The following is a 15,493-nucleotide window of genomic DNA, read 5'->3' on the forward strand; positions in this document are numbered from 1 at the left end:
CAAAAGATGGTAAAGAAACGACAAACAACGCTGACGCCGCTACGCTAACTTCGTTACTTTAACGTATCCGCAGTAACTCATTGAATACAGTATCTACGGACCACATTGTTAGGCTGCGTTGTTGAGGTGACTACATCTCATAACGTTGAGGCATTGGATTTGTGTGGTCATGTCAGCACCGTACTACCTTTATTCTTACGTATCGCCTGTGATTTCACAGTAGCTCAGGAATTCCCAGTTTTCAGCTACATTGGCCAGGAACCCGTGAGGAGCACGCAGTCAGCACTAAAAGGTGACGATGTGAAAACGTTACATTTACGCAAAGCGGCAGGTGAAATAGCGAGAGCCGCAGTGGTACCTTGCAACCACCAATTGATCGCTTCGGAACTTTATGCTAATGCAATTGCGTAACGATGTCGATTACGTCCAGCAGCACCTTCCTAGCGCCTTTCCGCGCGCTCTTCCCAGGAGCAGACCTCGTTTATATTTATGTCTACAATGGTGTAACAACAGGACGAAAATGCCACAATATACGTAATGCGGTAAGTTTACACACAATATAATTCGAGCAAATGGTGGACCAATGCTTCGCATGCGTGCCTTAACGTTTCTGTGAACTGACTTGTAAGCACTCACAGAGGGTTCTTTTTTTCCTTTTTGAGTGGTCGGCGCCAGTGCAGAAACTTTACTAAAATATTTCTTCAGCGTCCGGCTTTGATTGATTAAGTGATTTTGATTGATTGTTTTAGCACCACATTTGTGGGGGGGGGGGGTGGCGTTGCCCCCCCATCATATCACAGAGTTTCTTAAAACATACTTACTAAGAAACTCTATGCATCATATGACGACGACGATGATAATGATGATGATGATGTTTTTTCTGATGATGATGGTGATGACGGCGACGATGATGACGGTATTGTCGCTGAATGATGATAATGACGAAGACGACGACGGTGGGGGAGATAATGCAGACTTCTAAAGAGAACCCTTGAAGCCGGCATCATAAGAACAGTGCTCCGTCCTCCCCATTCCTTTCCACCCCCCCCCCCCGCCCCCCCCCCCCCACCACCTGACTTTTGGCCTTCCTTTCTAATAAAGTTTACAACAACAACAACATAATGCAGAGCCATCTCGCGGCGCGAGGATGATTTTAAGAATGGCCAAAACTGTTAAAAGCTTTACTACTACTACTTCGCGTAAGGGAAAATACGTCTGGAACTCAAAGGTGCGGGTTTTCTCGTGCTCTCTCGGTTACCGTCCGACGAAAATACGGCGCCTTGCGGCAACGGGCCTTTGCTTGCGCGGTGAATTCTCCTATGTTGCGCGGACACAAGGACCCCATCAACGTTTGCTTGCAGACTTTGTTCGAGAGGTCGACGTTTTCCTGTTCATCTTTCCTCAACATCATCTGACTGTCATCGTATACTTATGCCCTGTGGCAACATAAACACTTAAAAGTGGTGGGGTAGCGCGCCGAAGGTGTACCTTGACCATGAGGCGCGCCGTAGGAGAGGGAGACATATTAATTTAGACCACCAGGTCATCTTTAACGTAATAGAATTCCTTGCTGGGCGAGTTCTTTGCTGGGACTGATATGTCGAAAAAAATGGAAGCATCTCCACTCTGTGGATGATGGCGAGGGTGCGGAGTACGGGGACTCGAAATGGCATCCAAGTTGCGCCCCGAGTGACATCCGATTTACCTCCCGACCGTCATTCGATTTGAGCCGTGAGTTGCACCTTGATTATTCCCTAAATGAAACTGCAACTCACGGCTCGAATCGAATTTCGCATCATTTTCGCTTAATGGTGGTGTGCGCGCGGATGGAAGCGGACGGACACTGGGAGGTCCTAAGGTACTCCGCACCGTTACAGGCGAGGGAGTAAGCCGTTTGACTCAGGGGTACTAACTCACCGTCGTAGCCCACTGGGTAAGACGACTGAAAGTAACTCCATCTGGTCTACCAGACACAGGCTCGAATCCTGCTGGTGCCTGTGTGACTTTTTGCGATTGTAAATGCTATGCGCAGGGACGACAGACATTGTACGGACCTAAGGTACTCCGCACCTAAAACAAGTTTACGGGACGAGAGCTTCTCCCGTCTACTCGTCTTTCGGTGTCTTCCATTTTTGCACTCTATTTTATTTCAAAATCTTTAATGTGCCCCGATATCTCGATACAAATGTGTTTTAGTTTTGTTTTTCCTCCATCAGAGGAAACGGTCGTGTGTGGTTAGGATGTGGTTAGGATCGAACACCCGTCCTCCTGCTGAGCAGCATAACGCCTCAGGCACTGAGCCACCATGAAGGGTAAATAAATTGGGGTTAAAAACAGAATATCCTTAGGAGTGGTTCGGTTGCAGTAAATGCACTACATACGTGCAATACATAATTTGGCTATTATGCCCAAGAAGCGCACTCAGTAGTTAAGAAATCGGAAATCAGAGGCCACATGTTTAAGGAACACGGTGAGGAGGATGAGGACGACGGTCCCGAGAATATATTCTAAAGACCATATAGGTAACTATATAAGTTTTTCATAACTATACAGACGGTTGCACTCGACGTCATCCGGTAGAAACGCTACTGGCGCTGGTAGCAGTCGCCATTTGTACGGTCGTCCTCGCGGAGGTTTCTCGCCAGCCATCCCGGCTGTTTGATGGCCGTAGCTTCCGCAGTTACGAAGCAACAGATTCGGTGTAGTAACCTTTTTACGCAGTTTTGCAGATATTATGGGCTAGGTGCCTACGCCCGTGACCAGAGTGGAACAGAAAAGCGTCGGTACTTGGAGAAAATACCAATTTCAGGGTCTATGCAGGTCTATGAGAGAGAGAGAGAGAGAGAGAGAGAGAGAGAGAGAGAGAGAGAGAGAGAGAGAGAGAGAGAGAGAGAGAGAGAGAGAGAGAGAGAGAGAGAGAGAGAGAGAGAGAGAGAGAGAGAGAGAGAGAGAGAGAGAGAGAGAAAAGGCTGTTTATGAGCAAAGAAAGCTGAGGTGTTTGCCGAATTTTCGACACCGACAGGCTACTCGGCGGGGGAAGGGGGAAAGGAGGATAGAAAAGGCCCGATAGATTGCAGGGTAGAAGAAAGAGGAAGGAAGAGAAGAAACAAAAGAAGACAGAAAAATAACAAAAAATGAACGTTCAGTTTGTGTCAGTAGTGTGATTAAAAATTCCGTTCTGTAAACTCTAAATCACTTCAATGACGTCAAGCTAGCCCGGGTAGTCGTACAACGCCGCCAGTACTTCGCGTTGAGCTGGTGGAGAGGGCCATGGACCAAGAAATACTTTCAAGGTCATTGGTCCTTGGCTGAGGCGCTCTAGTTTCTGCACAAGACTTCACCATTCGTGTATATATGCGGAACATTCCAACAGCAAATGCTCCACGATTTCTAGCCATGCGCAGTTGTCGCAGTAAAAGTTTGCAGTGGCACCAAGTTGAAAAAGGTATGACTTCGCAAATCGCAATCGCTGCGTTGAGACGTAGTCGGTGGTATAACGTCTCTAATCGGCGCGGAAGTACCTCTGGCAGCCTCATGCTGAGCTCAGGGTCTATGATATGGTGCTGCTCTAGAAGGGGACAGATGGTTCCGTTCCGATGAAGCAAGTGCCCTCGCCATAGTTGAGGCATCACGCTTAGTGAAGAAAATCTTCCTCACATTGCGCATTTCCAGGCCCTGCGAGCAGCTTCATCCGCCTTCTCATTTCCTAGAACACCACAGTTACCGGGAAGCCACTGAAACGCTATACGGTGTCCAGCGTCGTTGGCAAGGTTGTGCAGGTATGTGATGTCCCGAGAGGCATGTTCATGAATGGTGAAGCAGTCGCCGCGTTGCAGGTTTTGGAGAGCTTCTTTCGAGTCCGTTAAAGCAGTCCATTGCCTCGGCCGCTGGCGTAAAATGTAGCGTATAGCTTCCTTGATGGCGTGAAGCTCGGCGGTCATAGATGATGTCGCACGCTCGAGGCGATAGGAGAACGTCTGGCCAGTAGAGGGAATAAATATTCCGGAGAAACTGCGCTCAGGCGTGCAGGAGCCATCTGTGAAGATGTGGTTTGCTTCAGAATACAGCCGGCTGATATGGTGAAGTGTTAATTGAATGAGTCCACTTTGAGGCATGCTCTTTTTGGAGTCAATTCCGGGGATGCTGCATCTGATATGGAGGGGCGAAAGTGTCCAGGGTGGAAAGTTAGATGGCATTGCTTTTGTTGCCTGGGAGGGAATAGAAAGATTTAACGTCCTGAGTGTTTTCCCGAAACACGAGTTACCATTTTGAATGATGTGGGTTAGTGTTTGGCTTTTTGCGTGCATCCAATGTCGTAGATGTATTCGTACAGTTTACTAGAGCCGAATCACTTTCAAGGGAAGACAGCCAGCTTCAGCGACAGTACCCAAGCACGACGACCCTCGCACAAGTTCGAGGAAGATGCGGGGACAGTTGTTTCTGACCGCATCTAGCTGCTTTCTGCTTGTGGGTGGAAGCTTCTGGAGAACAGGGAGGCTGTAACACAGTAGACCGTCGACATGGCTTCGAAAAGCATTACCATAGAGCAACAGTAAAAAAACTCTATGTCAGTGAAAGTTTTGTGCGCATCATCTGACATTCTTCATTTTTAAAATGATTTTGGTTTTCTTTTTTGTTTTTCCTTTTATTCTATCATCTGGTTTTGCAAGCCAGCGCGACCGCTCAGCTAGCATCGCCGTTTTTCATTAAATTTATTCTTTTTCTCTCTCTTTCTTTCTTTCTTTACCATGCATTCGAAGTACAGCCTCTATTCGCGCGTACTAAGATATCTTGTTCTTCTCGTCGCTCTTGCTTGCTATTCGTCGCTGTAGGCAGCTCCCGGATAACATCGACACCTTCATCGACGCCAACTGGTTCGTTGAAAAATTAGTTATTGATTGTTTGATTGTGTCCTTTTGCTCATATATTTATACACGTTAGAACTGTACAACGCTTATTGGCCATCTACGGTCAAGCGCTATAACTTCCTACACGAATACGTTTTTCACGGCTATCGCTTTTATATTTATTTCATTCCCGCTCATTTCATTCATTATTCATTTCATTTCATTCATTCATTCATTTCATTATTTCATTCCCAATGTAGCACTCGAAGAGCCCTTGGGGTGAATGAATAAATAAAATAAACAAAACTAGCCCTGTTTGTTTTCCCCTAGCTATGTTCTAGCAATGCATGTGCGTTTAGTAGCGAAGCCGACTTATAGAAAGCCGGTGTAGAGCGTTCTGTAGGAACACACGGGACCTTCATACTTCAACAGTACTGCCAACATTACTTGTGGTAAAATCTTATGCCAGCAATTCAGTTGTGTGTAACACTGAAACAGATTTTTAAGGAGTTTAGTGTATAGCACAGCGGCGTGAATAATGATTACGCAATAGCAGACAATCCGCAATATTTCTGTTCGAGTTTTCTTTTCTCAATTTTTTAAATCTTTCTTGCGCCTGTTGCATTTTTCTAGATGTGTGCTGCCCCAGGGTTGAGGGTATTCTTAAGCGGTGCAATGTGGCCCCCTTCACTAGCTGCAAACAACGTACAGCGCACGTGTGTAAAATGACCCGAGTCGGCCGATAAAATTTCCTAAAAGAAAGCTAGATTTAAGGGAAAGCCAACTTCAAGCAAGCAATGTACTGCACACAGTACATGTAGGTGTTGCCCTCATTCAAGTGATGACGTGACGTTCGCGTTCGTGCGCCCGTAAACAACATATCTCTGACGGTAACGTGGCTTCGCGAGGTTCCGCTCGTACAAGGCCTCCTCGAAACCTGAGCAAGGGCGCTGCGAGGTCGCGGAATCGAAGGGGGTGCAAGGAGGGTAATGGGAATTCATCAAATAACGTGGCCAGCTGGGCTTATTGGCTCGTGGGGGCTAAATACACAAAAACCAGTGAAAAAAGACGCTGCACACAGAGAGAGATTGTGTCGGTCCTTGTGGTCTCTTTCTGTCCGCAGCATCTTTTTCCACCAGTTTTGTGTATTTAGCCACAAATTCATCAACGGCATACGTCACGTATAGGAAGCGGCGTCATGATTGTTATCGAGGCAGAGAGTGGCGTCCCTTCCACTTGCGATGAGAGATCTGACACCTTTGACGTTGATAAGCATGACGTCATTACAGTGCAGCAGTGTAGTAACGGCGGCTGAACTAGATGGTCCTGCAGCGGAATAAAGGGTAAAGCGAGCAAAGCAAGCTCGCAAACGCCGATGCATAGAATCCTCAATCTCGTCTTACGGAGAAAGACGTCTCATGTATTTGAGTTTCGACGAATCAACGAGTTAGCTGAGATGGTGTTCTCCCTTTTTAACGAGGTAATTTAGTCACACTTCATAGCACGTCTTAGCCAATGACTTGTAAATAGGGCAGAAGCCAATGAATATTAAAAAAAACTGTTGGGGGGGGGGGGGGGGGGATAGCTTTATCAATCAATACAAAACGTGAATCTGCACGGTACGGCAACCACAAGTCCCTAAAGAAGTATCTGGCTAGTATTAAGCTGACTTTTCCGCTGAAACAAGCAAACAAAAAAAAGGTCGGTTAGGTCAGTCTATGCATTCTAATCAAGGTACTGTTTCACAGAATGAGAAAATTGTCCGCGCCTTGTCAACACGAGTCTGCACTTCGATCTCTCCTGCATCCTGGTTTTCTCCCTGTACTTCTGCGATGCCCCACTGCCCCTACACTCTTTTTCTGCGGACGTAAGTGCATTGAGTCCTGCTCCTCCTTATTTCAGGGCTTAGAGCAACACGCTGTCGACGCAGGGCTAGTGTACACGTGCCCCTCGGTGACAACACGCGCGACCGACAAGCGCGGGCTCTCGTGGCTGCTAATGACGTGAGCTCTGCTCGACGGAGGACGCTAATAGAAAAGAAAACGAGGAAATACAAAAAAAAAAAGGATGGTGGGAGGGGGCGAAACTGGTTCCCGTTTGCCCATGGGCGCCGGTTAGCTTCACAAGGGTCGCGAACCGCTTATTATGCGAAGCGCCCAGGGATAAGATAAGAGACAAAGAAAACAAAAAGAAACGATCACGAAGCGCCGGAGCCATAGCGTCAGCGCGGGGCGGTGTCCCGTTTCAGTCTGACGGAACCGCTTGCTGGAGTCAGCTGGAAAGGTAAGGCCGCCGCCGCCGCCGTAGAGGCGTTTTCTTATCCGCGCCTTACAGCGTGCGCTGTGGACTCAATAGCGGAGTTTGTCTCTTTTAGGATAGAGCTAAAGGCGCGCCATCAGTTTCGCTGGTTTGTAGAGTATTCCCCCACTTAGCGTTTTTCTCCACCGAAAGAGGTTCGATAGTGTTGGAAAATTTTGGCAACAAAGCGTACATGCTGTAGTTGTTTTTTAGAGTCTTTATGTCAAAAACACGTTGCATGTGCAGACAAAGCGGGACAGAGAAAATCATTGGATTATTATATTCGTACGTTACGTACCAGGATGCTGGAATACCCTCACTGTCGTGTCACGCATGCGCAGACAACACAATATCAGTGTTCAAACCAGGAATGCATACCGCGCTCATCAGGGTCGTTTTGTGCGGCCCCATCAACGGCTGACGTCGATGCGGAAATAAGTGTCCCTGCTTTGACTTCTGATTTCGAGTTGTAAATACTTCAGTGCACAGTCAAGATGTGCCCGCTTCATACTTAATGAAAATGTACTGTTTTTGGGTGAGGCCGAGTAGGATAACGTTTATTCCATTGGTGACTTCCTTAGTGGAGGTAGCGCGCGTGCTTTCGCTGCTCGACTCGAAGGACCCGCTAGATCACAATTGGCCGATCCTGCTGGTCGGGGCTGGTCAGCACGCATCTCCGCTGCTAGGGAGAGGGTAAGAGAAGCATTGAGGGGTGGTGTGGGCAGAAGAATACGAGGTGAGGGGTAGTGGCTGGGTGAGAACGATAATTTCAAAAGGTGCACTTGGACCCAGAACACACACATGGACGCAATCACACTGCTTCCCCGTAGAAATAATGGTATCGGGCTCATCGAAACGTAACAAAGAAAATTTTATCAGAGTAATGTTCGCGAAACCATGGTGAAAAATGGGGAAGAGGGTAACATTCTATTCTGTGTGATGTTTCGTGTCGGGCCGGACGATTTGGACGCCAAAGGGCTGTTTGACCTCCAATTCCCGCTCACATTAAAACGTAGCTTTACTAGCAGCGAAAAAGAAATATTGTGCAAATGTAAGAGCTAGCCTTCAAAATCATACAAAATTATCAACAAATACCAAGTAGCCAGCTTAGCGCACATGTTTTGAAGCTGGCCGCGGTCGGGGTCACGAAGAAGACTTATTTCTGCTCGGTTCTAACCGCAAACTTCCGCCGCGAGTTTAGAATGTTGTGCAAGCGGAGGATAGAGAGGAGGAGGGCTGGAAAGGCAGTTGCAATTAGCACTATCAAGGCTACAGTACGTGCCATCGACCTCCTATGACTATGCGCCCAAACATCCTGCCCCTCCTCCCTCTTCCAGGTCTGGATCCGCCCCCACTCTTTACGGAGTTATGCGCTGAGATCGCCAGAGCGTTATAACTCAGCATTAGCCTGTACTGCAGCAAAGGTTATTGCTTTGCCATAGTATCTTAGCCAGGAAACACGAAAAGAGTTGCTAAACCTTGATTATTTTTACCAACTTTCTTGTAATCGTTGCTCCTTTAACTCGATAAAAAGGTCATCCGCGAATATCACTGGAGTTATATACTTATTTTCGCGTATTCCTTCCTGATACCCCTCGTGTTTGGCCAAGATGTCATTGAAGTTGACTACGACTGTGCTTTGACACTACGAAGAGCTGAGCTTTTCTGTTACTTTTTTTCCTCCATTTTTTTATCCTGAAGTATAAGCACTAAGTGAAACCGGCAGATTGCAGAATATTTCGAAGCTTTTCCTTTATTTCAACGTAAATTTGATGTTATTTATTTTTGCTTTTTTGTTACTAGTTATTATCTTGCTGGTTTGTTTGTTTTATTTATTTCCCTTAGGGATTCGGCATATATCAAGCTGCGATTTGCTCAGTCCCTCCGAAAATGTTTTCTGGCCCACGCCATTGTTTACTTGTGCACCCAAGCTATAGTATATCAAAGTTAAACTATTTTTAGACGACTTAATATAACAGGCATGGCTGTTTAGAGGTCAGAGGTCTGGGGGCGATCCGGTTGTGCAGTTTAAAGTGTCATCCGACTTTTTGGGTGGGGCAGGGGGTTCCATCTTTTTCTGTTGAGGTTCTCCCCTACCGTACAAAGCAAACTTGACTAGTCATACCCGGTGAAATTCTTAGTCCCTCTTTAAATTCAGTCGGTGTTTGAAACGGTTTGTCCGTGTAGGTGTCTAGTATAGTTAAAAAATACTTCTGCTTGCCTACATAATTTTTTAAAAATTTGGCAGTTGATTGGTCGCTAATCTTCCACGAAGCTACTGCCTCTGCAAAGTGCATTTATACGTCTCGTTCGAGATGTCTAGGTATGCAATGAAAAAAAAAATTATGTTCGATTTTTCTACGATACGCAAGCAAGCTTGGACAATGGGAATTACAGGTGGATTATTCCCCACCTCACTTACTTTTGTGACGACAGCTATAGCTGGAAAGTTCTCGGCCACTGGCCGTCGCAAGCCCCTCACCCGAACAGAGCTACGAAAAGTTTTCGCGTTCGCGTGCAACCGTTGGTGCAAGTACGATGAAAGTTAACCCGAAGACTCACCCGAGAAAGACGTAAATGTTGATATACCTACATTTTCGCTTTTCCAAGCTGGAAAACAAAGAAAAATGAGAGTTTCACGCCCCTGCCGAAAGCGGGACACATTTTCGCGATAGCGGCGCAAACTTAGCCCGACGTAACTTAGCACGTAAACGCACGTGAGGTCCACTATACTCGGGTACAACTTAAGAACGGCAATGGAATTCCCGCTGTGCCTCGTCACCACAGCCGGATGTTACTCCGCGCATCGCAAGTAGTGCGTTAGTTGGAATATTTTGAACATGGAACGAGCCGTTTTGGTGATTGTTTGGACTTAATATACTTATAAACTGCTGCAGCGACGTCAAACAAACTACGTGAGAGAAGGAGGATGACATCACGCATTAATTGCAGTCTCCTTTCAAAACGCGCGCGCCAGTTGACACCCGGGTCCGTCGCTTAGGAGGAGTGATACCGTACATAATCTATTGCCGTCCTTAACTTGTTCTTTACTGATTGCGTTGTACAGACCCAAAGTGCGAGGGGCAGCGTTGTGAGAAATCATTTCGTGCGAAACCTGCCCGCCTGACACTGAAAGTTGCATCACTCTGGGGTACTTTCTGTGCATTTCTCTAGAAACACGAACACAAATGGAACACGGGTTGCAAATTTTATGAGCCAAAACAAAAATCTAGCATGTCAGCGAGATTCTGGCCGAACAAGTGCTTTAGTCGGTCGTGGCTTTGATTAAACGGAGCGTGCTCTCCTTTTGCAGGTTTACAGATTTCAAGATGTTCAAGTCATATCTGATCTTCGCTGCCCTTTGGGCTTATGGTAAGCACTTTCGCTCGGCAGTGGATTTCTGCCGCGTGAAATGGTTAGAGGAGACGCTAAGTGTTGTGACATGGGCGCTGAATTAAAGATAGGTTAGGTCTATCCCGTACGAAGCTGCTTGACCTACGTCTCCCCGTTCAAACTTCGCTCGTGTGCTCTAAAGCTTTGTACACTGCACGCAGCAAGCCTAGTCGACCAGAAATTACTGCTCTGACATGGCGAGAATTAATTTAGAGAAAACCCTGTCATATCCGCTGTAACGTTGAGGAAAACGTTCTTTTTTTTCTAGTTATTTAGGCCCACTTTTAAGCAGTCTTCTTGATCTAGCTTAGTTCGGAATGAGGTTGTATGCGCTGTGCTTTTTAAAATGAAAGAAAATAAACCAATTCGTGCATGTAGCGGGAAACAACTGGTCACACAAGCTTGAAAAAGAAAAATGAAAATCCTTTTATACCCCCGAAATTCGATGTGCGTGACAGGAGTTTCTGTTATGCGGTTAAGTCTTGCTGATGACCAAAAATGATATCAAGGCGTGTCAATACACTACATCTTAAGTAGCTTAGCGTTGCTTTGCCTCCCTTGGTAGCGTGACCTGAATGGCACAGATAACAGTCTCGGAAAGAATTTGGTCGGCCCGCGAGTTCGTTTCTTCAATGTAGGCCAGTTACGGAAACGACGCTCACCCGATGTTGTTGACTTCCCCCAGCCTCCGCGGCTACAGTAATGGACTCCAACGTGTTCATGGACACTGTCATGACTCAGAAGATGCCCTCACTGGTCCGAGGAAACACCAAGCTCTATCCTTTTGCAACAATCCCTGACTTCAACTTCAAGGTAAGACCGAACACCCCGCTCTGTAGTTTAGACGATGGCCGCACATATTTGACAAAGTGCTCAATAATATTTCCATCACATGCCTTTGCATGGGTAAAATTTGCAGATTCAGAGGTGAACCAACTTGATAACTAGACTAAAGGGTGTTGTCTTATCTCTCCGTGCTGCGACAACGGGTCCCTACGGATTGGGATCCGTAAAAAGTCGCTCCTAGAACAAATTCGGCCTCTCTTCCGTATAATCTCTCTCCATGCTGCAAAAATGAACCCGAATGTAAGGAGTTCCGTGCTCCCAAAACTGGTTCCTCCTCGCCGACGCATTCCAACACCTCCTCGCATTCCTCGTTCCTCCCAAGATAACACGCCGGAGGTTAGCCGAAGTCACTTTAAATTTACCGCGTTCCACCGCTCCAAGTCGGGTGCCTCGATGCCAGCGCTGCCGTAATGGAGGAGACGCGCGTGAATCAAGGCACCCCACTATAACTTTTATAGAACCACGTTGCCCTACTCTGCGAACATTCCAAGCGGAACGTGAAACCTATCTAGTGGAACCTTTCGTTGCTGTTGCCGTTTGGTTTTTTAAATGTCGCCAGGTAGCGCGGGCTGCAGTTTTCTGCTGTTGATGTAGTATTTCATTTGCTATCGCAAAAACCAAGCACCCAGAAAATTTATAATAAAGGAATGCTGCAGATATCACTAATGCATTGATTTTCTGCCTTATATTTGCGGAATGTCTTCTTCTTGTTCAACAATGTTGGCAAGTATGAACATTAACACCGGAATTAGACGTTTACAATTGGCTGTGGGTATATAACAATATTGCGCAGTTTCTGCTTCACTTTGGCCGGGTGGCCGAATCGAGTCACAGGCAGACAGACCGACAGACAGACAGACAGACAGACCGCAATCTCTGCGTTTAAGTAGCCCAAGAAAGACTATTGTCTTAAAAAAAACGAGGCTTAAAGAATGTTCTATGGGCGTTCCGTGCAGGTCAAGTCGACAGGGTTGTTCAACCGTGACCTGAAGGCCAACATCACCGAGGGAGCAGTGCGGCACTGGGACACGGCGCCACGCAGAAGCGGCAGCTGCAGGCCGCCCGTTCTCGTCGGAGGCAAGACCACTGTCGCCTGCGACCTCGACCTCAGCGGCATCAACACCACTTTCGTGGCTAAGGTATCTGCCCAGCGGTTGGCGCGGAACTTTTACACATTTTGTTTAAGGAACGGAAGTGGCCACGGTTAAGGAAAAAGGGTTTAGTACATTACCTTCGTTTCAATATTAGGCAATAAGCCCACATTTTTACCTTCGTACGGCTGAGCAACTGCAAACGTTTTGGCAGACTTACGCGTACCACCGTAAAACCAACTTCATTGAGCTTTATTTGAAAAAGGCGGCGAATGAACAAATATAAAGGAAACTAAAATTTGATGTAAAAATGCTCATTATCTTTCAGAATAAAGAACATATTGTCAGAAGTTCTTAAAAATTATTTGTGCTTCGTTGCACAGCTTATTATAACTAATCAGCCCCGTGTGTTTCCTTTTAAAAGTTAATCAAATAAGCTCCTCGGGTTTCATGTTAAGAGTTAACGAACAAAAACTTTGTCAAGATTTCTCTCCCCAAAAAATGGTGTCAAAATTGGTTCGCAGAAGCCTTCAACTTTTCTGGCGCGGAATGTATGGTTGTAATGTGGTTGCAACTGATGTGGTCGTAATTTTTTTCCAGTGCAGTTTAAAATGCGGAGCAATGAGTGCAATACGTTTTTTTTTTAAAGTAAAGGTTTAAATGTGACGTAATTCATATCCTACGTGGACAGAAATGTCTGCAAAAAAGATTTACGAAAGGCTGCGAGCACCGCTAAATGCGGTGCTCGCATTTAGCGGTGATAAACTGATAAAAAAGGAGCGTCGGTCTTGTTATCACCGACTTCGTACGATAGCTTTAAGTGACGCCCTCTGACCACTCCCTAGTAGAAAACAATGCTGGCTCCTCTGCAATCACACCCATGCCAACGCGCCGTATAGTCACCGTAACTGTGACTCATATAGATGTATGTTCAAAGAACGTGTTAGATTGTGATTTCTCACCGCAAACGGATGACTGCTGGAAGCTTTGCCTTTAATGCTAAAGCAAGGGTAGATTTTGGTTTCTATCAGCTTGCGCCCGGGAAGCATTTGCGCCCGGGAAGCATCAATCACTCCATGAAGAATAAGGTCGGTGCTAAATTGGTTATTGCTGCCTGCACTTGAAATCGTAAAACACTGTGCGCGATAAATCGTCGTACGAAAAAAAAAATGACGAAGACAACAGACGCAGAAGTTGCATCAATGTCGACGAGTGGGATGAGCAGGCCGACGCAGTAGGCTTCCTTCTTTTCCTAGTACCACGACACTTAGCGAAGCAATGCGCACACTGAACCTGTGCTAAGCTCCGCAAGCAAGTAAATAAAGCTAAAGAATACTGAGTTTGTAATTTTTAATTATCAATGCAGCGCTCTCCTGTCTTCTGAATTAGAATGCACACGTATGCAGTGGGGTTGAAAATGGGATGCATAGATTGTAGAACAATATAGGACGAACAAGAAGCGCACAGGGAAGGTCTTCTGCCGCTTAGTATTTTTTGTAAAAGCAACGCCGCGCATTTTCCCGTTCATTTCACGTCCATGCAGGTGCTAGCAGCACTCATTTTCTTTCTTGAGGGAGAAGGGGGGGGGGGGGAGGAATCAGGTACTCCTGATCCTCGAGCTGGAAGCTGGTCAGCCTGTGCTCCCACTGCTCCAGGGGTACGAATACACGTCTTGATAGTCACCTTTTTTCCTCACTGCAGACGAAAGGGGACAACCTGGTGGGCACGATCAAGACCATCTGGGTGCACGTGAACACCACCAAGGCTCTGGCCGAGTTCGAGGCGGCCGCCCTGCCTGGAAAGGACGCCACTCTGCAGACGTTCCGCATCAAGGACTTCGAGCTGAAGACCAAGTACGACAAGGCGCTCAGCCTGGAGGAGGACCGCAAGAAGGAGTTCAAGAAGGAGATCGAGAAGAAGGTGCAGACGACACTCTATGAGCTCGTCTATAACGACTACAAGCCGTTGCTCGAGAGGGCCGTCGCCGACACCTACTTCCCGAGAGCCTGATTACGCGGCGTCAGGGCTAATGAGATTGCTTTCCAGAAACCAAAAATAAACAAAAATGTGGCACTGTGCCCGCTGTGATGATGCCCCCGCTGGCAGTTGGAGTGTTGGAGAGTCAAAGGTTATGTTTGTGAGTGGTGCTACAAATAAACGAGATAAAAATTTGGCCGCGTATCTGCTTGGTCCGCTGCAAATGCCGAAGGACAATATAGCCTCTATTCACTGGCGAGGTACGCATGTAGGCAACCATGTGAGTGCGCCGTCACTGATTACGTCGGGCTCCGCGGGATGGCGGTACTCGTCCGTGCTAAGCACATGACCATGATGTGTGTTGGACATTCCAAACTACCCCAGCGAACGCAAAGTAATGCCTCGACTCCAAGGTGAGTGCGATTAATAACATCTCTGTTTACACCACCGTTGAGAATCGGGTTGAAACGGAGCAGACAATGCACGCTGGTGTTTTTTTTTTTCTTCAGCGTGCAGGCGTAGTGGCACAAGCCGCGCGATGTCCGTGGCGCTTCGGCCATGTCCGTGGTCGCTTCCAGTGTTGCCAAGCGAAGAAATTGAGAGCTAAACTTTTCAATGAATACCACCTATAGACGTCTGCCGTCCCTGCAACGTAACGCGTAACATGGCGATTTTATCAATTCAATTTTCCCGCGCGCCATCAGGTAGAAAAGATTATGGAGGCGGTGGAAAAGAACTTCAAGTCTGTGTCTGAAAAAAAAGGCTTAGATATAAAGAAACGTGCCCTGCCCTCCCCATTGATTTGAATCTAGAAAGAACAGTTGCACTCTGGAGGGAGATCTGCAAAGGGTCTAAAGCTCGATACTTTTTTTCAATGCGGAGACACATAAAGCTAACATTCCTTTCCAGGCCATCGTAACATGGTGAAATTCATGGCAGCACGCTGTGTCACGTTTTTTTCTTTTTTATTCCACAGAAACATTTAGATACACTGGAGTTTTTCCTTGTACGCAACTCTGAGGAGGAGTTTGGCCAAGCGCA

The 15,493-nt window shown here is 46.8% G+C and overlaps 1 protein-coding gene across 2 annotated transcripts; it reads left to right on the forward strand.

Annotated features, from left to right (window-relative positions):
• The first annotated feature begins 7,029 nt into the window (after positions 1-7,029).
• Positions 7,030-14,648, forward strand: LOC144170154 (salivary anticoagulant protein P23-like). 2 transcript variants are annotated; one of them, XM_077699757.1, is made up of 5 exons: positions 7,030-7,130; positions 10,459-10,517; positions 11,224-11,351; positions 12,341-12,523; positions 14,177-14,648. In XM_077699757.1, the coding sequence occupies exons 2-5, from the start codon at positions 10,475-10,477 to the stop codon at positions 14,483-14,485; spliced, it is 663 nt and encodes a 220-aa protein (XP_077555883.1). In that variant the 5' UTR covers positions 7,030-7,130; positions 10,459-10,474; the 3' UTR covers positions 14,486-14,648. The 2 variants fall into 2 exon arrangements, with proteins under 2 accessions (XP_077555883.1, XP_077555884.1); XM_077699758.1 differs by lacking the exon at positions 7,030-7,130 and adding an exon at positions 7,136-7,254.
• Positions 14,649-15,493: the final 845 nt, after the last annotated feature.

This window comes from Haemaphysalis longicornis, unplaced genomic scaffold (assembly GCF_048455015.1).
Source record: "Haemaphysalis longicornis isolate Haplotype H1 unplaced genomic scaffold, Haemaphysalis longicornis Haplotype H1 scaffold_2, whole genome shotgun sequence".
Taxonomy (NCBI): Eukaryota; Metazoa; Arthropoda; class Arachnida; order Ixodida; family Ixodidae; genus Haemaphysalis; species Haemaphysalis longicornis.